We start from the raw sequence: 26,293 nt of genomic DNA, 5'->3' as shown, positions 1-26,293 counted from the left end.
AGGGACAAGCCCAACAGTACCATGGTGGTGCTTGACTTCCTGGTACAGTCTAACCTGCTGGACCCAAAATGGTGAGGCGCTGTGACCAGATCTTGCATGTTGGGGCACAGGCCAGAACACCATGTCCTGCTACCAACCCTCACCAAGCTGGGAGCCACCATGAAAATCACTGTGAATGCCACCACTGCCACCCACCTCAGCCCGACAAAGCCTTGTCTATCTGTGTTTATGTCCCCATGTCTGCATGGGCCACAGACCACTCTGGGACATGAGAAAGAGACACAAGCTGCAGACTTTTCAGCTTTTATTACAAAAACAAGGGTGATTCCAGCCCAGTTTTCCAATAAAAGTCTGCAACTCAAAGTTTGACTTGGTCACAGCTTCTCTGGCTGGGGAGTAGGGCTGGTAGACAGGTGCAAGGCTTCGCTTTGACCACCCAACATTTCATTTTCCCCCGCCCCACGCTAGACACCTGATGCAAGTATAAGTAGGTCTTGCAGCTGCTCACTGGGCCTCATTGAAGCGGGTCACCATTGTCTTGTGCAGCGTCTCCTTGTAGGACTCAGTTGACGTGACCCCATAGGAGCTGCCTCGGGCACCCAAGCCAGAGCCCCGCACCCGTGTCTGGGCCTGTGTGAAGGAGGAAAACTCTGTTAGTCAGCCAAGGCTACAGTGGAGAGTGCTGGAGGATGGGGACGGGATCCCAGCAGGCTCACCTCAATGGGAGTCACAATGCCCTGCTTCTTGCGGCCCAGACCACTGCCCTCTTTCCAGCCCATGGCTTGGAGCATGCGACTCCCAATGTTGTCACTGCCCAGCCCATCCCGTGTGGGCTGCTCAAAGTCCCTGCAGGGGACAGGGGCACAGTGTGAGCGGCAGACCTGCTGGCCCCACACCCCCCACCTGGCCCTGGATACTCACACGGAGGCCGCAGACATGCCGCTGTACTTTCTCCTCTTGGGCTCCGGTGGCTCAGGGATGCCGTACTTCTCTCTGCGTTCAGCTGCGCGGTCCCGGTACTTCATTTGCTGAAACAGCGTTATATGTGTGAGAATGAAAGGGCTGACAGCTCTTTGCAGGAAACATGGGCACAGCTGGGGTGGGGGGCCCACAGGGAATGAGATCTGGCCAACAGGTCTGAGGTCCTGCACGGGGTAGTTGGGAAGAAGCTTGTGCATGGGGACAGATGTGAGGTGGCTGATGGCAGCCAGGCTGTGTCTAGCTGAGGAACTTGCCCGCATCAGTTGCCTGCATGACAGATGGGGTGCTTGGCAAGGGACTGATGGATGGAGCCGGGGAGTGGGTCACACCTCACCTCCATGTCATTCTTCTCAAGTGCCTCCAGCTCGTTTTCTGACAGGTGGGCTCGCCGGTGAATCTCAAGGTTTTGCTGTAAAGGAGGACAGGAGAAGAGTGAAGCGGCCAGGTCAGGCCAGGCTGAGGTTCCCTGCCAGGCCTCCCTCAGTCACCTTGTGGAGCCCGGAGAGCTGCTGGTGCCGGATGAGCGCTTCCTTGCTGGGGAACTGGCGCCGGCAGAGCAGACAGGCCAGCTTCTGCCAGTCGGTGAGCTTCTCCTCCCGCTCTGGGCCCCCGCGTTCCTGCTCCTCCTCACTGTCACTCTCCCCGCTGTAGGCTGCCACCAGCCCCCTAGGTGGGCTCTGGAAAAGGGGAAGGCAAGAGGTCAGGCTTGGCTAGTTCACAGCCCCCCACCCTTCTTTCTGCCCCAGGCACTCACTGGGCGGTCATCGCTGGCCAGTTTTGGGAGGTCCATGCTGGTGTGCTGTCTCTCAGCTAGTGCTCCCTGAGGTGGAAAAGTGGAAGTGTTAGTTGCTCTGTCATGTCTGACTCTTTGCAACACCATGGACTATAGCCCGCCAGGCTCCTCTGTCCATGGGATTCTCCAGGGAAGAATACTGGAGTGGATTGCCATGCCCTCCTCTAGGGGATCTTCCCGTTCCAGGGATAGAACCCATGTCTCCTGCACTGGAGGCAGATTTTTCCATCTGAAGCACCAGGGGTGGAGGGACAAGGAAATTCAGGGACTCCACAGAAGGACCAAAGGGATGACAAGCCTTGGGACAGAGCACAGATGGACGGCCACAACATACCTTCTTCTCGAGGATGGCGTAGCCTGCATCCGCGGTGGCTGACTCCCGCCTTTCGTCATCTCGCAAGTTGCTGATGGGCTGGAAGCTGTTTTTGAAGTTTTCTTTTTGTTTGTTGAGGCTGCGGGCCCAGCGTTCCATGTCCTTCGCAATCTAGGGATGAGAGTGGTGAGGCGGTGAGGCTCCTAGGAATCTACCAACTGCTGGGGTCACCAACTCCAACCACTGCCCTTGTAGCAGCCCGCCCCTTCCTGCCCTGCAGCCTCAAGTGGAAGGAGAGAGAGGAAGAGGTTAAAGTCCCCATTTCTCTGTCATCCTGTCATTAGTGCTCCTCAGCAAGCCCCTCCCTTGCTGTGTCCCTATTCTCCTCATAGGTGTCCACACCACTAGGGTCGCTGTGAGTTCTCATCATTCTGAAATGCATAGAATGGCTTGCTCTGCATACAATTTTAATTAACAGGTGTGATTCTACGCCACATTCTGTATTGATGCCCAATCCCCACCCAGGCACACCATCAGTTTTAGAATTTACCAGGCTATCAAGGGAACACGAAGTTCTTGCTTCTAAGTGTTGCACCCAGACTGTCACACTCTTCCTCCTCAGACAAGACATGGAGGTTCCCTCCAACTGCCCACCACCACAGAACACTGCAATGGCTGTTTTCCTGCCCACCCCCTGATGGGCCTGGAAGAAGTTCTCTGGCATGTGTATACACAGACAGATGAATACACACCATCAGGTGGGGTTCAGGCCCATAGGAGCAGACTTGTGCATCTATTTCCCTAGGCAGGGTTAGCCTGGCTTCAGGTGTGCACAGACCAGCCCACACTGTCACCAACAGCACAAAGGTTCCCACCAGGGGACAGGAAAGTGGATAGGCTGCATTTGGATGGCAGTGGCCACCTCAGGAAGATGGACAGCCCCACTGTGTACCGAGGAGATGGCCCTGGCTCAAGGTCACAGTGCAGAGCAGAGCCGGACCAGGAGCCGGGTCTCTCTCAAGCACAGATACTACCCAGAAGACACCTAAAGGACAGACAGTGACTGCTGGGCTCCCAGTGTTCACCTGTTGGGCTGTCTTGGTCTTGTGCTTTTCCTTCTTCTCTTTGCCCTCCTTGGAGGGCGCTCCTGTCTCCTTATGCCCATCAGCTGACTGTTCCAGGGCAGGGACATAGGTCCGCCTCTCCCCATCCCAGTACAGGTACTGCTGGCTCTGGGCGTTGTAGTAGTACTGGGGTGATGGGAGAAGGTGTGTGAGGGAGGAATGAGATGCTGAGGAGCAGACACCACCCCCTCCCAGGCTGCCCCATCACCTGAGAGTTGGGATCATAGTAGAGGCCGGTCTGGGGGTCATAGTAGTAGCCAGATGTCTCATCATACTGGTAGGTGGAGACGTCAGGAACAGCTGGGGAGTGACAAGTATGGGGGGGTGTCACACACCTTGCTGCTTTGTGAAGGAGCCCCCCGCCCCTTGCTGCAGGCTGTGGCTACTCACGGTACTGGCTGTAGGACTCCTGGGCAGAGGGACTCGTGGCCGGTGGCAGGGTAGAGCTGGGATGGGTGGGACTCTGGAGCTCTGACTTGAGCACAGCGGGTGATATGATGGTGTATGACTGGTCATGGGGGCAAGAACAGGGAACAAGGCTCAGTGTCTGCCAGTGACCCCATGTCACCCAGGAGCCCCCCAAGGACCCCTCCCCCTTATTTCCCTCACCTGGCTGTTGGCAGCGCCCTGGCTCCCGCTTGCTTCAGCTGCTGACTGCTGGTAGACGCCAGGAGTGGCACCAGGCTGGGCACGGGAGAAAGCCTGTAGGGACACAGAGTCCACCCCAGGCTCCAGGGAGGTCTCAGGACCTGGGAAGGGCAACGGAGAAGAGAGAATGTGAATGGCAGGACCCAGGACCCTAGGCATGCCAGTGCCCACTGTGGGTTTGGGGGAGACGCTGACGCTCACCTGCTCCAGCCGGGTCCCCTTTGGTTCCGGTGATGCCAGGGCCCTTTGCGCCCTTGAGGTAGCCATGGGCATAGAGAGAGGACTCTGTGCCCTGGCTGCCGCCATAGCCCTCATCCTGTTGGTAGTAGCTGTAGTCGACCGTTGGCTCCTCGGGGGTGGCCCAGGCACCCTCCCCACCCTGGGAGGCCTGAGGGGCAGTGGGAGGGGCTCATTAGCAGAGGAGGTGGTGTAGAGGGGAGGGGAACCGGCTAAGAGGCATCTGCCCACAAGGGAAGCTAGTATCTGTCTGTTGACAGAAAGCATGCAGCCTTCAGACAAGGAACACCGGGCCACAGTGGAGTGGGGTGGTGACAAAAGCAAGACTGGAACAATGACATGTGGCAAAACACTCCCAGAGCTGACACTGCTAGATGCGCTGCGTGTTATATGGGTTGGGGGTCAGACCCTCCCCTCCTATATTTTCCTCTCCCAATTTTCTTACAGCCACTTCTAAGTTCCCTTTTATCGAAAAAAGTTGAAACAATTCACAATGACACATGACCACCAAACAGAAGAGAAAAGCAACTGCATGGCCCTGGAAAGGGAAGCCTAGGAGGAGGGGCTGGGGAATGGAGCTGCCATGAGGCCCCTGCAGCCCACACCGGCAACCACTGGGAGAGGGTTTCTGGTCCACGGGAAGCCGCTACAGCAAGGCAGCCCTCCTGTTTGCAGAGAGGGAGCGGGAGGGTGGAGGTGGCCCAGGTACGGGGGAGCTGGGGTGGAGGGGAGTCTCTGAGTACCTGTGAGATGGCCCACTGGGCTGCGGCAATGGCAGTGCTGGCCACAGAGGCAGCATTGATGCGACTGCCTTCGTTGGAGGCCATATCCCTGGGGAGGATGTCAGAGACTGGAAGTGAGACAGGAGGCCCCAAGCTGGGGGGCAGGCTGAGAAGGGACACAGGTGGGGCCCTGACCTCTTAGAACCCTTGGCAAACTCAACGTTGATGGTCTTGCCGTCGATGGTGAGTGGTGGGTGTAAGGCCTGCAGGATCTGTAGCAGCTGGGCTGCCTCCTGAGGGTGGGGGGGGGCAGGGCAGAAGGGTCAGGCCCGGGGAGGCCCCCGGCTCCATTGCCCCATTTCCAGGTTTGGGGCCGCGGTTGGGGAGCTAGGGTCAGGGTCCCTCCTCCCTGCCCTGGGGGCCGGGACTCTGGCTGCCCGGCCCCCCCCTGTGCCGCCCTCACCACGATGGTGGAGAGCTGGATAAAGGCGAAGCCACGGTTCAGTTGGGTCTGCTTGTCCTTGATGACGCGTACATTGGAGGAGGACAGCACTGCGTAGGGTGCCAGGGCCCCCAGGATGGAGTCCATGGTGCTATGTGGGTTCAGGTTGCGCAAAATGATGGCTGTGGGAAGGGACCCAGCATTAGGGAGCACGGATAACCTGCTCCGGCCCTGCCCTCTGCCGGCTCCCCACTGCTTCCTATCCCTGGCCTCCATGTTCTTGTACCTGCTGCTTCCTCCCACCTCTTCCTCTCTGCTTGTCAGCCCAAGTCCCAGCTCAGCCACTTGCCTGGTGAGAATCGTCTCAACACACCCTTCAAGTAGAGTTTGGTAATGCTCTTCTTCTGCTCTCCCTACATTATGTGTCTGACTCCAAACCCGTTGGACCCCCGGGAAGACTAAGTCCTGGTCACCATCGTCTCTCTGGCCTCGGGGAGCCCAGCCTAGACACCCTAAGGCAGAGAGGAAGGAGCAATGGACTCACTGTCGTTGGCGTTCTCCGAGCTTGGCTCCGAGCCCTGTGACAGGGCCTGGGAGGCCAGTACTCCCTGGGCCTGGTAGGGCTGTGGCAGGGGCAGCAGACCCTGGCTTAGCTCCCGACCCCCCAGTGGCAGCGTCTGCTGATCCAACCTCGCTCCCAGGGGCAGCTTCTGCTCCGCCTCTGCTAGGGGCATCAGGAGAGAGGCCGGTGACAAACGGGAAGGAGCTCCCAGGCAGGTCACCCTCCTTCCAGAGCTGTGGTCCGTCACCCTTTGCCCCTCTCCCCACAATGTCCCAAGGAAGAGGGAGGTAGGAAGGCCGTACCTGACTTGGGCACCCCACATTTGAAGCACTTCTCGCGGCGTTTGAAGTTCTGGACGCCACACTGTGAGGCACAGGCCAGGCTGTCAGAGGCAGCAGGGGGTAGGGGGTGGGAGCTTTCCGCTGCACCCTCCAAACATGGATCCAGAAATCTTCCAGGGATCCCGCCATGCCCCAGGAAGGTCCCAGGGTCGGGGGAGTGGGGAGCAAAGGGCTTTGGGGAATGGCTATCATTCTCAGACACACGACTCTTTACATGGTTTCAAATTTCTCCTCAGCGCCCACCCCTCAACTCAGGAGTCCGTAACCCACCCCACACCTCTGTTACCAACTGCTGTCTCCTCCAAGGGACCAGCTCAGAGACGTTTCCGCCTCCAAAGTCCTTTTAGTAGGTTCCTCTTCCCAGAACGTACTTTCCTTCTCAGAAACCTTCATCACTTTTCTATCCTTAAAAAGTCAGTAGCCCCTCTCCTGCCAGGCCTCATCCCTTCATCTCGAGGTTGGATCTTGCCACTCTTGAGAAATAAATCTGCCTTGGGTATTGCAGCCTCTGGAGACCCCCAGTTTTCACCACATTTCAGTCTCTGATCCGCGGTCAAGTCCTGAGCACTGTTCCCATGCCAGGCTCTCCGCAGCATGCGGCCTAACAGTAGGGAGCAGATGTAGCACAGAGGGGCAGCAGGTCAGTCTGGAAATGGTTACCACCAGGGACTCCAGGAGAGGAGTGGGCCTTGAGGCCCAGCTTACTCAGCTGGGTATAGTCCACATGGCTGTTTCACCTGGGAGGCCCAGAGGTTTGGTTTTGCTGGGAAGCACTTGCTAGCAGAGGACACAAGACATTTTGTGTAGCTGGTGTAGGAGGGTGGGGAGAAAGGCAAAAGCCAAGGCTGGAGAATAAGGTGACACTAGATCCCAGAGGAGCATCACACTCACATTCAGATATGTGCAGGTTTTTGGCAGAGAAGAAGGGACATGGTCAGAAGTGGGTGTGAGGAATGCCAAAGGTGAGGGAGTGGAAGACAGGCAAGAGGCCAGAAAACCAGAGAGGGGCCCATGGCAACTGTCTGGAGGGGTGAGGACCGGCCTGCACAGTGGGAATGGCAATGGAAGGCGTTTGTGTGATGGACGTGACAAGACCAGAGAGCAATGTGGTAGATAAAGGAGAGGAAAGAACAGACTGCCCTAGTTTCAAGGAGTATCTGAAAACACAGGAGAGATGGAGTGAGTCCTCCTGTCACTCTCTCCGGAGAGTTTGGACATCTGCCTTCTGGTGTTACTCTTTTCATTTTCAAACAAAGAGGCGCCCCCCCCCCCTTCCCGCTCCACTTTACTGGGCAGAATTCTTCTTGGGGAGAGGCTCGGGGCCCCCTGCAAGCTCTCAGGACTCCCTTTAGGTCTCAGGGCTGCCAGCCGGCTGTGGGAGGTGAGGTTGGCCTGAGGGGAGACCTGAACCCACGGTGGCACCCACAGCCCATGATCAGGAATAAGACACACAGCTCAAGGTTCCATCTCTCTGAGCCTCAGCCTCCTCCCAGGGAACATGACCGCAAAGACCTACAGCTTGTACAGTCAGTTTCCGTGGACCTGGCTTTGTCAGGGGTTGGGTCACCTGACACAAGCTCTCAGAACACCCTACACGTTATTCAGGACAACAGCTGACAGGTGCTGTTCCAAGTGCTACCCTCTCATCACTGCATTTCAATCCTTCTGACCACCTCTGGGTATTTAGCATTTGCATTTTCGAGATGGGGAGAGTGAGGCAAAGAGAGGTTCAATACTCTGACCTCAAGGGAGATTTTGAGGGAGTCTAATTTCAGCCAGTCTGGCCCTGATGCCCACGTTTCATACACCATGTTATGCTTCACCGTCACTAGTCACTCACATAAACGTCTGTGTGACATCTACTGGGGCCTCAGGCAACATCGTGCTGCATGAGGGCAGAGCCTGGCACTGAGTGAAAGCTCAGTATGAATTGGCAGCTGACTGGATAGACGGGGAGGGGGCTCCGGGGGAGGCAATGAGCGGTGCTGCTGGAACTGAGCCAGTTCCTCCATGCCCACACCTCTCAGAGGCCCCAGGGAGATAGACACATCACCACCCCTGCCGCGGCTGTCTCAATCCACGGCACCTGCTGCCCACTGCCCCTGTACCTTATTACACAGCCAGTCCTCATTGATCTTGGGCTTGGGGTCGCTGTAGTGCATGGACACCTTCTGGCCCAGGATGTTGAGGGAGTGCTGCGGGGAAAAGCAGAGCACAGTGAGGCCTGGGCAGCAGTGCCCCACGCACCGTTTCAGCACAGGAGAAGAGAGTGAGCGAGCCCTTCAGCTGGATGGATGAGGGACAGGGAACGGAGGGAGGTCGGAGAACTGACAAGGGAAGAAGGAAGGGAAGGAGGGAGGGAAAGAGCCACAGCCCTCGGGCGCAGCTGTTTGCTGCCTTTCCAGGCACGCACACGTGAACACACTCCACCAGGCACACAGTGCTCGGCTGCCCGAAGCTTGCCGGACAGTGCAGCAAACCCCCACTCAGCCCTAACACTGCCAGGCCACACCCAGGGCCAGCACTACACAGGCTACACTTGGGATGAGGGGGGACAGGGAGGGGAGGGAGAGGAGGGGAGAGAAAGAGAGAGAGAGCGCACGCGCACTAGTGCTGGAGAAGGGGAGAAAGAAAGAGCTATATTTCAAAGATGGACGGTCCTGCAGTGAAGCTGTCTTCCCATGGCCAGCTGGGTCCTTGGGCCCACTAGCCTGTGGACCAGCAGAGATGGCCCCAGGGCCGCCACACTGCCCCATCGCCCCATTCCCCTTCCCCCAGCCCGAGGCACAGTGCCCCATAGCAGTGAGCTGGGCTCTGGGTGGGTGAGCAGAAGCTTTGGGTCTCTGAAGGCCCCAAAGCTGTTGGGTTAGGAGCCCATGCCAGGCTGGGGGAGTGAGCTCCCCTCCCTTCCAGACAGTAAGACTCCTTGCTGGGAGGGCAGGACCACTGGAGACTCCTGGGTGGGCCAGGTACAGTGGGAGGGGTGGGGCTCCAAAGTGAGTCCTGGTGAATGAAACTATGACCCCTGACTGGTACTTTAGATCAATAGAACCCTGCTGGCCTGTCCTATGGAAATCACAGGGCCGAGCTCACAGGGAGAGAGCTGGCAAAACGGGACTTGCTAGTTAGTATGCCAACAACTAAGTTTCCCCAGCAGCTGGACTTGCAGTGGTGCCTGAGTGAAACAAAGTCCTGGCTCTGCCTCACCCCAGGGCAGGGTGGTCCCCCGGGGAGTGGGCACCTGGGTGGAAAAACCCCCCTACCACCCCCAAGGCAGCCCTTCCTCTGAAAACTCAGTTGGGAGAGGAGGAGAGGCAGAGCTAGCGCCTGACCAGCGGGAAGGGCCAGTGGCAAGTGTGGGCTCTTAATGGGAAGCCCAGTGGGTAGCGAGAGACAGGAAGAGGAGATAGTGAGGGTCAGGAAGGGGTAGAGAGAGGGGTTGGGGGGGATGGGACACAGGACCACAGGGCAGGGAACTGTGTCCGTAAGAATCAGGCGATGGGGAGCGCTCGATTACAAAGTAGTATTTGTTTGGGGGGGGGTTCAAGTGCGGCAAAGCAACCTGATTGGCTTCCATCCATCGTGTAGCGTCCTGCAAGTGACTAAACTCGACGAAGGCGAAGCCCCGGCTCTGACCTGGAGACAGCATTCAGATACAGACGCAGTGGGTTAGTCAACAGCTTTGGACACACGGCGTTCCCGGGGGCGGGACCCGAGGGGAGAGGACTGGGGGTGGGGGGCAGAGAGGGAAGTGGAGAGAGGAAAAAGGAAGAAAGGGAGAGAGAAAAGCAAAGAGAGAAAGACCAGGGTGTGGGAGGCCAGGGAGATGGTCGGGAGGGGCAGGAAGGAGGGAGGAAGGGAGGCAGGAAAACACAGCCGGAGAGGAGTTGGGGGCAGGGGATATACACACGGTAGCTGGGAAGAAAGACAGAGATGGGGGCTCAGGCACACCTGCCCAGACAGCCTGGGGTGACAGAGACGGAGAGAAGGAGCTGGGAGGGAAAAGGTACAAGGAGAGGTCTGTCTCCAGAGAAGGAAGGAGGGCAGAGGGGCAGGCTGATGGTTTCACCTAGGCCAGAATCAACACTGGAATGGTGGGGCCCAGTACGAGGCCAGGGTAGCCCAGGAGGGGTCCCGCAACAGGTGTGTAATGGAAGGAGCAAAAGAGAAGCGGGGCTAGGCTGCTTGGTGAGGCTGGGGAGGCTCCAGGACCATTAGGAACCAGGGGGAGTCAGGGACACAATGTCCCCCTCAGCCTCACCACCATGCAGGGAAGGTGGGACTCCCCAGGGAGCCACCTCAGGGCCAAGCTGGGAAGACTATAGCCACCCCAGTCCACGTCCTCCAAGATGGCAGGAGAATGGGGGCCAGGTGGTCCAAGGAGACCTTTAAGAATCTAGGGCCATGGTAAGAGCACCCAGGGCCACAGAGGAGGCTGCACCTGGGACACCACCCCAGGGAGACCAGAATCCTGCCAGCCTGGCTAGAGTGCAGCAGAGCACGACCAACATGCTACCAAGAGAGACTCCAGGCCTGGCCAGGGCTGGGAGAAGGATCCAGGGCTTGAGGCCGCCGGAAAGCAGCTCCTCCTTTGGAGGTGCACACACTGGGAGGGCTTAGACACGGCAGGGCATGCTTGATCTCCAAAAGAATAACCGTTAGGATGCACAGGAGGATGAAATGGTATAATTACAGAGAGAGTGAGAGGTAGGGACAGAGATACACACACACGCGCGTGCGCACGCGCGCGCACACACACACACACAGACACACACACAGATGGAGGAGTGGGGAGGAGACTGAAGATGGAGAGAGAAGCCCAGGCAGAGCGAGGCCTCACTGGGCCTGACTTGGGTAGCCTGGGGCCGGAGATCCTGCAGAGATACCCCACCCCGCCCACTAACCTCAGGCCAGCTCCAAGCAGCCTGCAAGAGGGAGGGAGGGAACGAGCAAGGCCAGCGACCTGGGCTGTTCCTTGGGATGCACTCTTGGACAAGAGCCATACCCTGCCTCCCCTCCTGGGACACATGGGTGGGACCTACTTTCTGGTCAGAGGCTGTTACCAGAACAGTGTCAGGGAGAGCAAGGAGCAGGGGAAGGAGAAGAAGAGGGAAGGAAGGGAGTCTATGAGGGGGATGGGGTTACCGTCTCAGATTCTCAGAGTCCCACAGAGGACGATCCCCGGAGCCTGGCCCTGGCCCTGCCCCTGGGGAGCACTCAGCACAGCTCACAGCTGCACCCCCTCCCCGACAGCCCTGCATCAGAGGCTCCTGGCCAGAGCTGTGAGGAGGGTGGGAGGAGGGGTGAGAGAAGAGAGGGTACCCCCAAGTGGCCCATTCCCAGCTGTGGCAGGAAGGCAGGGTGGGGAGGATGGGGGAGAAGGCAGAGGCAGGAGGGAGACTCGGAGGCTGAGGCTGGCCAGCAGAAGGGGAGGGTACTGGAACGAAAGCTCACCTGAGGATTTGTTCCGCATCAGCCGGACCTCCCGCGCTTGGATGCCATGGGATTGCAGCTGGCCACGGATCTGTATGGGGTGATATGGATTGGGGCAGGCTCAGCACAAGGAGGCTGTGGGTACCAGGGGCTGGCTGGAGGTCTCCGGGACCCCAAGGGGGTCACAGGGGTTGTGCGCACACTGTATCCACTCCCTCTCTCAGAGATTCTCCCCCAGTGATCACAGCCCCGGCCCCCTACCAGTACCCAGTCTCAGCTTTCAGACCCAGACTTGCAGAGGGAATTAAAGGAAGGAAGGGGTGGGCTACAAGGTGAAGCATGGCAGTGTAAGGACCTTCAGGGGCGGAGAATGTCAAGAGAGCAAGTGAGCCAGCAGCTCAAGAACGGTGGGCATGGGTGGTCTGCCAACAGGCTTAGTGCAGCCACAAAGCGAGGAAAGCTGGGGCGCAAACCTGGCTGTTCATGAACAGACTGCCCTCCAGCTTGCATTGAGAGAGACCCATGACACAAGCCCCAAACTGGGAAGAACTGGGGTCTGAGCAAAGCCCAGCCATGGGCACTAGATCACGAACAGAGTGGGAACTTGGGGTTGAGACCAAAAGGCACAGCTGTGGGGTATGGAAAGCTTCCTGGATGACCTATGCCAGGCGAAGCTGCAGATGCAACCTGGGATTTGGACCAGGTGAGGCAGGGTCCTGAGGCCAGTGGCGCCTCTTGCCAACAACTGGATGCCTGTGCTGGGCACTCTGGGCCAGTGGCCATAATGCCTCTGGGCCTCAGTGCCCTCACCAGGGTCAGCAACAGATTGGAGGTTCAACAGGCACACATGAGAATGGAGAAGAGAGATACACAGAAGATCAGGATCGCAATACTCAGGGAGGGCTCAGGAAATGGCTGGAACATGGGCTCTGGAGCTCAGCTGCCCAGTTCAGACCCCAACTCTGCTCTGTCACTTGCTGGCTGTGGGAACTGGGGCCAGCTGCCAGGGGCCTGGCCTCCTCATCCGTAGGATGAAAAACACAGAGGACCTTCTCTGCAAGGTGGCGGTGCATGTGGCCCACCATGTGACAGATCCTCCACAAATGAGAGTGTGCAGCTACCGCCTGACCCTGAAAAGGGCAGGTGGGCCAGACTTGAGAGCTCTCAGACACACAGGTGGAGTTTTCTCTGCAACAACACAGGCAGCCAGCAGGTTTCAGGGGAGAGCTGAGTGGAGCCTTCACAGGCCGTGAGGAGGAGGAGGAGAACTGGGTAGGGTAGTGAGGAGGCTATTCTAGTGGCCCCCATGGGGTTTTCCTGCTCACGAAGGGAAGTCGGTACGGACAGGGAGGGAATGTCACACAGGCAGACGGGGTGGGAAGGCTGCAACAGCAGTGAAGGAAGGAGGACCCAAGGCTCTGTGGTTGTGCCAGTGAGGAGATCTGGGGCTGCTGGCAAAAGAGAGCAGGTGGTAGGGAATGATAATAAAACCTCAGAAAATCCCATGGAGAGCCTCCCCAGCCTGCAGGGTCTCCACATCACCTCTGCCACCAGCGATATCTGGCAGCGGGCCTGGTGAGCATCTGGCCTTTGATCGACATATGCAGAAGGGATGGATCACCAGCAGAATGTATGGAAGGAATGCTCTGTTCCCTCCCACAGCCACCGCCGCAGCCCCCTGGCCAAACCAGCCTGTGCCATGCTCCTCCCTTCCAGCCTAGGAGACAACAGGGCCTACCCCAGGGGCAGAGCAGTGCTGGGGGACAGGGCTGGGGGGAGAAGGGCTGAAAGGTGCTGAGGAGGTGGGGGGTAAGGGAGGGGCTGAGGGCCCTGGAGGGGACCCAGCCTGGCCTCCTGCTCTGCCGCCTGCCCGGGGACATGGGGAGCACGTACGTCATCCTCAGTGGCTGCCTGTGGCAGCATCCTCAGCATGACGATGTTACTGGCCTTCTCCTCCTCCTCCTCCTCCTCCTCCTCCTCCTCCTCCTCCCCTTGCTCGGTCCGATAGTCCTGGTCCCGATAGTCGCCGTCTCGGGGGAAGCCTGGCGGGCCGGTAGGGCTGTGCCTGTGCCGCCGCCGCCGCCTACGCTGAGTCTCGGAGCCCGGGGAGGCCTCGTAGGAATCCTGGCCAACAAAATGAGATGAGAGACACCAGGCGGGCAGTCAGTCTGAGGGTGGGCCTAGGGGCTGGCCGCTGGCTCTCCGAGGCAGGCAGGCTCTGAAAGCCAGGGGTGGGCGGGCTCCGGCTAAAGGCTCAGGGCAGGCAAGGTGGGCAGGCCTTGAACTGCAATCCTCCTGGGATTGGAAATTCTCCCTCAGATGCTTTGGGGGGGCTGCTTTGACGGGGAGTGGGGGAGAAGCAGGTGGCAGTGTTGGTGTGGGGGAGGAACTCCCACAGACAGGTGAGCAGACACCACTGAGACCTCCCTGGGAAGAGACTGTTGGAGGTTGGCACACTAAACCCTGCACTCTTTCTGCCCCCTCCTCCCTCGTCAGCTCAGCTAGTACAAGCACAATTGTTCCCTGTGCCACAGAAGGCCACAGGTCACTTAAGACTCCCAGCCTGGGCCCTGTCACCAAGTTGTGGGTTTAGGAATTGCTTAAGACCTCGGCCAGAGACAGCCAGCAAGAGCTGGCAAAGACTGCGAGGACTACAGCGCTGCCCCTCGGTCCCTGATCCTCTGCCAGGCCAGTCCTCCGTCACCACCACGCTCCTTCCTAACAGGGTGTGGTCACTGGATTCCTGGGCATTGCCCAAACCCTTTGCTCAGCACTAAGCAAGGCAGGCCTGGGTCCATGCCCATCCTGCCCTCACAGGGGCCAGAAAACTCAACTCTCCACTCTTCCTGGTCCACCCAGGGCCCACCCAGTGCTCTGGACACATCCAGGCACAGCTCACAGTTGCCACCAAGGAAGCCTGACTGCCCACCATGGGGGTCTTTGTGCTGGACCCCCAGAGGGTGGCTGGCCACCCATATTCTGCTTCCCAGGGCTGGGGTTGCAAGGGTACCCTTCCCACTCCTCTGTGCCTGTGTGGACCAGGGCCCTGAGTAGCCCCTCAACCTGGGGTTCACATAAGGCAAGGCTGCTTCATCCCCTCAGATGGGGGCTCCCTGATGGTGGGCATCATGCCTCCCCCTCAGGCCAGGGCTAACTATCCAATATGGAAGTGGTTAGCTGGAGCTCAGAGGAGAGTCCTGACGGGGCTTTCCTTTCTGTTTAGGGGCTCTGCCACCACTGGGAATGCCCACACTCAGCCTCTCAGAGCCACTCTGCTTGCTGATACCCACGTGACATCCAGGTGCCCTCCTGACCCTAGACGCTGGGTCCCCAAACTGGCTGGGAGCAGGCAGTAGAGGGCTTGCAGTGAACCCTGAAGAACAGGGAAGAAGGGAGAGAGGTGGTGGCCAGGGGACCTCAGAAGTACAGAGCCAAGCACGTGGAGGTCAGGGAGACCCAACCTGGGACAGGAGCCGTCAGAGAGGGGAGTGGGGACAGACCCTTCAGGTGAGGCAAAGCCCTTGAGCACAGTCTGAAGGCATGGGAATGGAGAGCTACTGCACGCGGGGCTGCAGCCAGATCGAGGCCCTGCAGGAGCCGGCCCCCCAGCCCTCACCTCTGCACTCTGCTCCTCAGATGAGTCATCATAGTCATGCTTGCCCTCCTGGCTGCCGTACTCGCGGGGATATGAGCGGTAGTCCATGTCCCTGTAGTCATGATCCCGGCTACGGTTTTCCCCACTGTCATCCTGTGAACGATCGGTGGCTCCGTAACGGCCAGTCCTGTCTCCACGTCCCCCTCTGGGGAAAGAAGGATGGGAAGCAGAATATGAGGGCAGTCCTTTCCAAAAGAGGCCCTCAGCTCCACCCCTACAGGGATCCCTAAGGCCAACCCCTAATCCCCAGGCTGCCACCACCTCTCCTTCAAAGCCAGCCCACTTCTCTCCTTCCCTTCCCCACCTCTCCATTCCCTCACTGGGCCTTCAGGTGTGGCCCCCTGCCTGGTCTCTTCACCCCCCACCCAGGCCCCCTCCAGTTCATTCTCTCCACCCTCAAAGCAAGTGAGTGTTTCATAAGGCAAAGCCAATCAAGCCCAACCACAGTTCTCCTCCGACGGCTCCCTCTTATTCTAAAGACACCAAAACGCTCACCAAGATCCTACAAGGCCTGCAGGGTCCTGTGGGCTGAGGTCCCTGCCGACCTCTTTCCCTCCAGCTCCTTGGGCACTGCACCACTCTGCCCCTCTGTTTCATGGTCACCTTGCTAGCACTGGCAGCTGTTTTGTTAAAATTTCTCCTACTGAAATAACTGTAAAATAATTAGCTCAACATTGATTTAATGTGCATTTCTTTGGTGATTTAAAAAATTACTAGAATGAGTCTGGGGAAGGGACCATGCCTGTTTGGTTCACTGCTGTATTTCCCAAAGTTTAGCTTAGTGCCTAATACTCAGCAGGTGCCCAATAATTCTCTTTTGATAAAATAATGACTCTAAAGAGCACTAAGTCCTAACCACTGGACCAGCAGGGAACTCCCAGTATTCTAAATGCAACCAATACGTATCTACTTAAAAGAAGAAAAATTGGACATCAACGTAGACTACTACTAGCAGGATCGTAATCCTGGTTAGAAATGACACTAGAATGCCCATTATCAACACCATAATTACTATTCTAAGAAACTAGCTAGTAAACAATTAAACAAAGGAAAAAAGAGATTAAAAGCTGGAAAGGAGATGGTAAAATTACTATTACTTGTAGATGATATGAGGATGTATCTGCCTTTGCCTAAGAGAGTCAATGGAAAAATCATTACAAATAAATCAGTAAAGATGCTGTGTTCAGAAATTAATATTCAGGAATAAATACCTTGCTGGTATTCAGAGAGCCACTGTTCAGAATCAGAAGATTCCAAATATAATTGCATCAAAAGGTTAAATACCTAGACATATGCAATATCTTATGACTATATGTCACACCAATGGGCCAGGATTCATCTGAAATCGGTCAAAGATTTAAATGGAAGAAATGAAACCAAAGACGAAAAGAAGAAAACATGAGATAGTTAGTTTTTTTTAATAATCTTGAAATGGGGAAAACTGTGACCCAAATCAAGAAGCCATACAAGAAAAAGCTATCAGATCTGACCATATAAAAATAAAACATATCTGTTTGGGAAAAAAACAAAAACAGAAAAACAAAAACCATCACGAGCCAAGTCAAGACAGACAATAAACAAGGAAAAGGTATGGGGAAAAAAGAAAAAGAGAACTGGATTTACAGAAAATAATACAGTTGACCCTTGAACAAGCACTGACCCTCTGCTCTGTTGAAAATCCGAGTATAACTCATTGCCGACCCTCTGCATTTGTGGTTCCTCTACACGCTCGGATTCAACCAACCATGGATTGTGGCACACTGTAGTATTTACTACTGAAAAGAATCTGTATATCAACAGACCCGTGCAGTTCAAACCTGTGTTGTTCAAGGGTCAACTGTACAGATGGTTTATATTTGAAAAGATGCTCTATCTCACTCAACAAAAGATGAAAATTAAAACTATACTGGACAGTTCATTTTTGTAACACTTAAAATTTATTTTTGTGTATTTTCCCAAATATTTTTTGTGATAAATTATATACATAATTAACAAAAATGTTACCATTTTAAAGGGTACAACTCAGTAAGTGGCACAATGTACATTCACAATGTTGTATAATCATCACTACTACTTCTCATCACCCCAAACAGAAACTCCATACTTTAATTAAATAATCATTCCCCACCACCCCACCTAGCAACCTCTATTCTCCCCTGTAAGTTTGCCTTTTCTATGCACTTCATATAAGTAAGTGAAGTCGCTCAGTTGTGTCCAACTCTTTGCGACCCCATGAACTGTAGCCTACCAGGCTCCTCTGTCCATGGGACTTTCCAGGCAATAGTACTGGAGTGGATTGCCTTTTCCTTCTCCAGCGGATCTTCCTGACCCAGGGATTGAACCCGGGTCTCGCACATTGTAGACAGACGCTTTACCGTCTGAGCCACCAGGGAAGTCTGTGTCTAGCATACTATCTCAGCAGAATGCTATCAAGGTTCATGTTGCAGAATGTATCAGAATTTCATTTCTTTTTTATGGCTACCACATCTGTTGACTTCATGTTGCAGAATGTATCAGAATTTCATTTCTTTTTATGGCTACCACATCTGTTGACAACATTTTCACCTACTGGTTATTTTGGATACTGTGTATAATGTTGCTATGAACAATGGTATACAAGTATCTGTTTGAGTCTATTTTCAGTTCTTCAGCGTACATACCCAGGAGTGGAACTGCTGAATCCTATGGGTTTCCCAGGTGGCTCAGTGATAAGGAATTCGCCTGCCCAATGCAGCAGACACAAGTAATACCAGTTCGATCCCAGGGTTGGAAAGATCCCCTGAAGTAGGAAATGGCAACCCATTCCTGTATTCTTGCCTAGAAAACTCCATGGACAGAGCAGCCTGGTGGGCTACAGTCCATGAGGCTGCAAAGAGTAGGACATGGTAACTTTAATTTTTTGACGAATTGCCAGTGTTGCATAGCATCTGTACAGTTTTACATTCCTACCAGTGATACAGTTGCCAATTTATCCACATTGTCATCAACACTTGTTACTTTGACTTTTTTTCATGTGCTTATTGGTCATTTATACTTCTTTGAAGAAATGTCTATTTGAGTCTTTTGCCCATTTTTGAATTAGGTTTTTCTGTTACTGTTGTAGGAGTTCTTGATATATTCTGGGCATTAATCCCTTATAAGATATATGATTTGCAAACACATCCTCCCACTCTTTAGAATGTCTTTTCATCCTTTTGAATAGTGTTCTATGATGTACAAAAGTTTCTAATCTTCTAAAAAATTTTATTTAATTTTTTGGCTGTGCTTGCTCTTAGTTGTTGCAGTATGCAGGCTTATCCCTTGTTGTGGCATGTGAGCTCTCTAGTTAAGGTGTGAGTTAGTTGCCCTGAGGTATGTGGGATCTTAAGTTTCCTGACCAGGGATCGAGCTCATGTCCCTGCACTGGAAGTGTGGAGTCTCAACCACTGGATTACCAGAGAAGTCCCAAAGTTTCTAATCATGATAAAGTTTATTTTAAAAAATGATAATTTTAGACTTACAGAAAAGTTCAAAGATAATAGAATTCTCATATACACTTCACACAGTTTCTCCTCATGTTAAGAGAACCATGGTACATTTGTCAGAACAAAAAAGTTAACTGATCTACAGATTTTATTAGCATTTCACTATTTTTCCACTACTATCCTCTTTCTGTTCCAGGATTGAATCTAAGACACTACACTGCATTCAGTTATCATGCCTCTAGTTTCCTCTGGCCTGTGAAAGTTTCTCAGTCTTGCCTCTTTTTTTTTTTTTTTTTTTAATGACCTTGACAGAGGTTTGAAGCACGCTGGTCAGGTAATTTGTGGAATGTACCTCAACTTGGGTATAGCTGATATGTTCTTGTTATTTAGACGAGGTTAACAAAGCTGAGCCACCCATTTGATCACACTACATCTCAGGTGCGTGCTATCAACGTGACTTACTACTGGTGATGCTGAACTCGATCATCTGGTTATGGTGGGGTCTGCTGTAAAGTTTCTTTTTCCCTTACACTCTATTCTGTAGAAGCAAGTCACTAAGATCAGCCCACACTCAAGAGGAGGAAAAATTAATCTCTACCTCCTAGAGTGGGGAGTATCTACATATATTATTTGAAATTCTTCCCTAAGGAAGATCTTGTGATCAAATGTTTTTAACTCAACAAATCTTCAGAAGTCCAAATGTTTAACAACAAACTGTTGGCAGGGCTGTATGGAAAACAGGTACTCTCATATTGGTGGTACGAGTGAAAATGGAATGATCCCCATGGAGGGGAACCTGGCAATAGCTGGCAAAACTAAAAATCTATATGCTTTCTGACCCCCAATTTTCCTTCTGGGAATTTAATGTGCTGAAGCACTAGTATGTATACAGAAATAGTATTCAATGTGACACTGTTTATAATAGCAAAGGACAAGAAACAACTTAGAAGTGTCGTGAAAATTCTGTTTAAAAAAAGACTAATGATGGGGAGAGGAACCCCATCAACTATTAAAACGTATTATAAATGTCCTAAAAGGACGTTTTTGGAACAACTGATGACATCTGAAAACAGACTTAAAAGAGAAAAGTACTGAATCAATGTTAAATTTCTTGATATTGATAAGTATCCTGTGATTATGAAAGAGAAAGTAGAAGGAACTGTAGTATTTTCTATAGTATCTACTGCTCATGTCTTCCACTAACTCAAAAGATTCCGAAAAAAAGGTGTTATGTATAGAAAGGGAGAGGGAGAGGGGAAGGGAGAGGGGAAGAGAAAAAAAGAGAGGGGGAAGGAGGAGAGAAGAAGGAATAGGTCTGTAAGTAGGCAAAGCAAATGCGGCAAAATATTTACAGTTGGTGCTTCTGGGTAGAGGATTAAGGGAGTTCATTGTACTTGCAATTTTTTTGGGTAAATCTGAAGTTTTTTCAAAATAAGGAGTTATAAACATACATATACATACCACGATCAAGGAGGGTATACCTTAAGAATATCAAGGATACAATTTAATGCAATTATGAAGTTGATAGACAAAAGGAGAAAAAAGCATGTAATTATGAACTTCAATACTCATTTCTGATCGGTTTTAGCAAACCAAAATTCGAGAATTTTCCTGACTTATTAAAGACTACATTTTAAGAGCCTACAGTACACATCACACTTGATGCCAAAGCAAAGGAGGTTGCCTATCAGGCCTGGACTGATTTAGAAAGACAATCAAAATCAACAATGATTGAGTAGAAATAACAAGAGAACACAGCAGAGATAAGGTAATTTACAAAAATCAACAGCATTCATTTACCCCAGCAAATACCAGCTTGAGAAAAAAAAAATAGCCAATAAAAACTACTGAAGTACCTCTGAATTACTTTAACAAACAATACACAACCAGATTAAATTTAAAACCTTTTGCACAGCAAAGAAAACCATCAACAAAACAGAGACAACTGACTGAATGGGAGAAAATATTTGCAACTGGTACGACCAATAAGGGATCAATATCCAAAATATATAAACAGCTCATACACTCAATATCAAAACAAACAAAAACAAACTTGACCTAAAAACAGAGAAGACCCGAATAGACATTTTTTCCAAAGATGACATACAGATGGCCAAGAGGCACATGAAAAGATGCTCAACATCGTTAATCATCAGAGAAGTGCAAATTAAAACCACAGTGAGATACCACCTCACACCTGTCAGAATGACTATCATCAGAAAGAACACAGACAACAAATGCTGGTTGAGAATGTGGAGAAAAAGAGGACCTTCATACACTGTTGGTGGGAATGTAAACTGGTGCAGCCACTGTGCAAAGCAGTATGAAGGCTTCTCAAAAAACTAAAAACAGTCTACTCCTGGGTATATATCTGAAAAAAAAAAAGATCAAACACTAATTCAAAAAGATACATGCACCCCAATGTTCACAGCAGCATTATTTACAATTGCCAAGATAAGGAAGCAACCTATTAGTGTCCACCAATAAACTGAGTGGATAAAGAAGATGTGTTACACACACACACACACACACACACACAGAGGAATATTAATCAGCCATAAAAAAAAAAGAATGGGATTTTTCCATTTGCAATAACATGCATGGACTTAGAGGGTATTAATGCTAAGTGAAATAAGCCAGACGGAGAAAGATAAATTCTGTATGATATCACTTATATCTGAATCTAAAAATTAAAACCAGTGAACACAACAAAACAGAAATAAATTCACAGATATAGAGAACTAGTGGTTACTAGTGGAGAAAAGGAAAGGGAGAGGGACAAGATAGGGGAGAGCATTAAGAGGTACAAACAACTATGAATAAAATAAATAAGCTACAAAGATATATTGGACAGCAGGGGGAATACAGCCAGTATTTTGTAATAATTATAAATCAAATGTAACCTCTCAAAATATATCACTATGCTGTGCACATGAAATAATGTACATCAACCATACATCAATGGGGAAAAAAAGGAGTACCCAAGACCTGTATTTTGGTTTATTCAGATTTTTATGTCCTTTAAATGAACCTTGTAGGTATTTATGACCTGTTTAAGAGGATGAGATGACTGCTTACAAAGATAACAATTCTCCTGAAATATATAAATTTAATGCAATCTCAAAGTTCTTGAACTTTTAGAAAGACTTGATAACTTTTTACATAAAGCTACAAAATGACTAAGTCAACTTCAAAAAATAAGAGCAGAACAGGCACTATTAAGACATTCTATAAGGCCACAGAACACTAAGGTTCTGCACAAGAATAGCAAAAAGACCAATGCAACAAATCAGACCACTCAAGACAGATCCATGTACATGAGGGAACTTGAGATGAGATGAGGTACCACAAATCAATAAAGAAAGAATGACCTATTTTGGGGGTGATATTAGGAACACTGACCACTATATGGAGGAAAATAAAACCAGAACCTACATTATAACATATTTAAAAGTGGACTCTAGATGGATTTAAAGACCTGAATGCAAAAGGTAAATAAAGTTAGGGATCCAGAGATAAGAATAGAGAAGATTTTTCAAAGGACAGATTTTAAGACAAAAAAGTGATGAATTTTAGCACACCAAAATTAAGAACAGGTATCCACCCTTGAGAGAATTATTAAATAAGAGGCAGCAGACACACCCCATGGTGTCCTTGGGACCAATTAGAAGCAAAGCACTAACATACAGGTAGCAATATAGACAGATCTTTAAAATGCAGTGCTGAATAATATAAAGCTCAGGAAACAGAATTAAAACTAACATTCTGTCATTTGTGTAAACTGAAAACACTCCAAACAAAACCACATATTTTAGAAGGATACATTTCAAAGACAACACAGCAGCTGCCTACAGCTATGGGAATTGCAAATAAAACAGGAAAAAATAAATATGGCAAGAGGTGGTCTTGTACCAATCTGTGATAGAAATGTACCTTGAACTGGAAAAGTATGATTAACTCAAACCCTTGCACTTGAGGTTCTTTAAAAGCCAAAAGAAAGCCAGTGGCTTTACCTCGTAATGAAGTCTAAGGCAAGTAAGCTACCTACTCAAAGTCAGAAATTGCCACACAGCACTTCTATTGAATACCATCCAAAATCGAATGCCTTTCACAAGACATTTTGAAAGGTCAAGGCTGAATAACACCTGATGATAACCACATCTCAAATTCGGGCTCATCACTTTTCAGAAACCAAAACATTATAATTCTACATTTTTCAAAAGGGGGTGGTAGCAGAAACCCTCTGTAAGGCAATAAAAAAATTATTTCCTCCTTGACTTTTTCATAAACCTACTGACTTTTGATAGAGGCTCTCTGGGACAGTTAGGTCTACTTTTCTATACAATCTTTAAATATCAGGAATGAATCATCTACATTAGAATCAAGTAAGGTGATCCACCAGTATGGTAAAGGTATGATCTGGCATCTCTGTATTTTACCAAGTGTCCCAACTGTTTCTGGTTAGTCCCTGAGTTTAAAAATAACTGGATAAGAGTGTCCACACCAACTTCAGCCCATCCTGTCCCTGAATCCCAGATCTTAAAAAGGCTGTGGCTGAGTAATACTATCTGACCTGGTTTGCCCCATACATTTTCTGGGCAAATTTCTGACTCTGAAGGCAACCCCTCCCCCATCCATCCCTCAAACCCAAAGCTACAGCCCACACCTCTCCCCTGAGAATCCACAGGCACTTACAACCCAACAACTGCCCACCTGTCACCCACTTTTGTCTGTCCTGCGGTGGCTGTCCATACCTTCCATACCTACCTGCGTCATCCAAAGTGGAAACCTGGGCATCGGTCTCCATGCCTCCCTTTCTCTTGATCCCTTCCCGCCCTGCAACCACACGTGGCACCTATCAACCAGAAACTGTGTGGCTTCCCTTGTGAGACCCTAAGTGAGGAGAAGGCTGCAATCTTATTTGTCTCATTTATCAATGCACTCTCAGAGCCCAGTACATGTCCTGGCTCTTGAGTGCCAAGTACATGTTTGCTGAAAAGAAACCAATCATCTGCAGCACTGTTTGGTTTTTTCTTGCCCAGATGCCCCCTCCAAGCACTTTCCTGGATCAATTCTCACACAGGGACAAACCTAAGCTGCTTGGGGGAGGGTGGGGGTTAGAGGGGAACTCACCGTCTTTCATACTCCATGTCCTGACAGGGCCTGCGAGGGCTGCTAGGGCCCCTCCTCAGCCGCTGGCTCCGTTTCACTTCCCAGCCACCCCCAGTGCTGCCACCATGATCTGCCAGCCTGGGTGATGCCTCCTGCAGGGACTCTGGGGAGAGCAGAAGGAAGAAAGAGGTCAGGGCAGTTATGGCAGAGAGGGTCTCCTTGAGAAACACTTGGTGCCAAGGCTCTCTGCTGTCCCCAAACCCAGCAACACTGTATCCCAACTCCTAGGGCTCCTGAGGATTGGAGCAGGAAGGCAGCCCTTATTTGGCCTGCTGCTTCCCTTCCCTATAAACGTGAGGCTAGAGCTGGCCACCCTGGAAATAGCACGGCCCTCGGCAGGCATGGAGCATCTTGCAGAGAGACCTGGTGGTGCCACCCATCCTGGGATCACGGCTTTGCCGTCTGAGACTGGTAGACAAGCTCAAGCCTGGAGCTACTTGCCCGGGAAGGGGGGGGGGCTCTCGGTGCTGGATGACTTGTCTGAGATTGGGCACACTAGGCATGGAGACAAGTTTTCATGACAGGAGTCCCAGGCACCCACCAGGCTCCTTCCATGAGCTTCCAGGTGCCATTTCATCCTCCCAAGAAGATGCTGGCTGCCCACTATGAGACGGCAGGAGACCATGAAAGGCTCTGGGGGTAAAGGGGCGAACTTGGCAATGAGACAGCTGCCGCCTCCCTAGGTTCCGGGCCAACACAGTTTTGGCCCTCACTTGGCAACTGGCTCGGCCCTGAGCCTGCCTCTTATGCACAGCCAGGTTCCCCAAGACGGCTCCCTACCCAGGGCTCTGGGCCCAAGTTATTCAGAGGTTAAAAGCAGCCCTTTTGGAGCCCGTTTTGAAGCACTGTGTTATTCTGCTGGAATGGGAGAGCAGTCACTTCACGGCAACCCTCAGTGCTGCGGTGAGAACTAAGGAGGGCCGAGAGCCATGTGACCGGGCCAGGGGTCACCACAAAGTATCCCTGAATCTTCAGGCCCCACCCTCTGAACAACAAGCAAGCAAAAGTCAGGCGTTAACAGCACCTGCCCAACACTAGGTTGCCACCACACCTTTCCTTCATGTATACACTCCTATCAATTTTCTCTTCCTCCTAAAGTCTCAGGGAATGAGAGTTACCTGCTCCCAGATGGGTAAGACTTAGAATCACAACCAGGGAACCCAGTGGATGAGAGCCAGAGACAAAATCCTCAGTACATCTGGCAAAAGCATCCATAACAGATAGTGACCCAAGTCACAGACTCGAGCCCCGAAGAACTACGGGCCAAAACCACGGACAGGGACCCACAAAAATACGGGCCATAATCACACAGGCCCCCCTCCCCTTTCACAGAATAAGCATCAGAGTAACCAATACGAACCTCCCCTCCCCCCCAAAAAAGGAGCAGTCAAGTCTTACACACCTTCCTTGCACTTTCCGCCCCCACCCAGTAAGTGGATTATGGCCAGTCCTAATAAGACTTTCTATGGGTAAGGACCCCCTCCCCATAGATAACCAGAGTTACAGACAGAGGTTCCGAGGATAGAGATCCAAGTCAGACCGACGATCTCCCTTCTCCTCCACCCAGAGCCACAGAACACTTCCCCATGGGTTGGTTAGTACCAAAGTCACACACAAAAGCAGGGAGCACACTTTTTCGGCTAAAAAGAAAAGTCGCAGTCAGCGGCCTTCCACGGAAAAAGTTCGGCGTCGCAGACACAGTGAGCCATAGGAGCCCACTCCCATCCGTCCCTCCCTTCCCCCAAGCCGCGTGCACCCATCCAGTGCCCCAATCGCGCACGCGCCTCTGCTCTCAAAAGGAGAAAAACAAAAAACAATAAAAAAAGACACCCTCTCCCAGGCTCAGACTGTGCCAAGCATCGGTCGGTTCTGCGCGAAGCCCAGACCCATCGACCACAGTCCGCCCTCGCGGTTCCTCTATGCAACCCCCTCCACCCCCGGCCCCTTACCTCCGCCCCCACGACCAGCGTTGACTCTCACCTTCTGCGCCCGGGCTGTCAAGGGAGGGCTCCCGGACATCACCTCGGCCCGCCGCCACCTCCTCCAACTCTTCCAGCTCTGCCCGAGCCGGTCCGCACAACTACCAAGTCCGAGGCTGGAGGCAAAAGGGCGGAGGGGGGGGGAGGGGAGGGGAAAAGCGCCAGGCGCGCTGCCCTCCCCGGGAAACCCACTGTCGCCTACTCCAGCCGGCCGCGATCACCAGCACAAAATGGCGACGATGAGAAAGGAGCCGGCGCTTCGACCACCATCCACCTACTAAGGGAGCGCGCTCTAGCCAACCCCGTCTATTGGTCGCTGTCAGCCCTCGGTCATCCCTGGCCTACTCTGATTGGCAAGCATATTGCCACCTCCCCGCTCCCCTTGCGAACGCCCGCAAGTCGAGAAAAGCGGTAGCTATTGGCCAAT

The 26,293-nt window shown here is 52.1% G+C and overlaps 1 protein-coding gene across 10 annotated transcripts; it reads right to left on the bottom strand.

The window, feature by feature from the left end:
* Positions 1 to 287: 287 nt before the first annotated feature.
* On the bottom strand, positions 288 to 26,291 carry RBM10 (RNA binding motif protein 10). Of its 10 annotated transcripts, none has more exons than XM_070784393.1 (24): positions 25,837 to 26,291; positions 23,849 to 23,990; positions 15,213 to 15,396; positions 13,490 to 13,720; positions 11,618 to 11,687; positions 9,726 to 9,799; positions 8,272 to 8,358; positions 6,125 to 6,185; positions 5,805 to 5,984; positions 5,282 to 5,442; positions 5,014 to 5,111; positions 4,840 to 4,927; positions 4,061 to 4,247; positions 3,821 to 3,960; positions 3,602 to 3,719; positions 3,420 to 3,511; positions 3,173 to 3,337; positions 2,109 to 2,258; positions 1,736 to 1,801; positions 1,470 to 1,658; positions 1,316 to 1,390; positions 922 to 1,028; positions 717 to 846; positions 288 to 630 (listed from the first exon to the last, which is right to left on the bottom strand). In XM_070784393.1, exons 1-24 carry the CDS (start codon positions 25,904 to 25,906, stop codon positions 505 to 507), a joined length of 2,991 nt encoding a protein of 996 aa, XP_070640494.1. In that variant the 5' UTR covers positions 25,907 to 26,291; the 3' UTR covers positions 288 to 504. The 10 variants fall into 10 exon arrangements, with proteins under 10 accessions (XP_070640494.1, XP_070640498.1, XP_070640496.1 ...); XM_070784397.1 differs by having other exon boundaries at positions 4,061 to 4,175; XM_070784395.1 differs by having other exon boundaries at positions 5,285 to 5,442.
* Between the last annotated feature and the right edge of the window lie 2 nt (positions 26,292 to 26,293).

This window comes from Bos indicus, chromosome X (genome assembly GCF_029378745.1).
Source record: "Bos indicus isolate NIAB-ARS_2022 breed Sahiwal x Tharparkar chromosome X, NIAB-ARS_B.indTharparkar_mat_pri_1.0, whole genome shotgun sequence".
NCBI classification, from domain to species: Eukaryota; Metazoa; Chordata; class Mammalia; order Artiodactyla; family Bovidae; genus Bos; species Bos indicus.
This window is presented reverse-complemented; position numbering and strand designations above follow the sequence as displayed.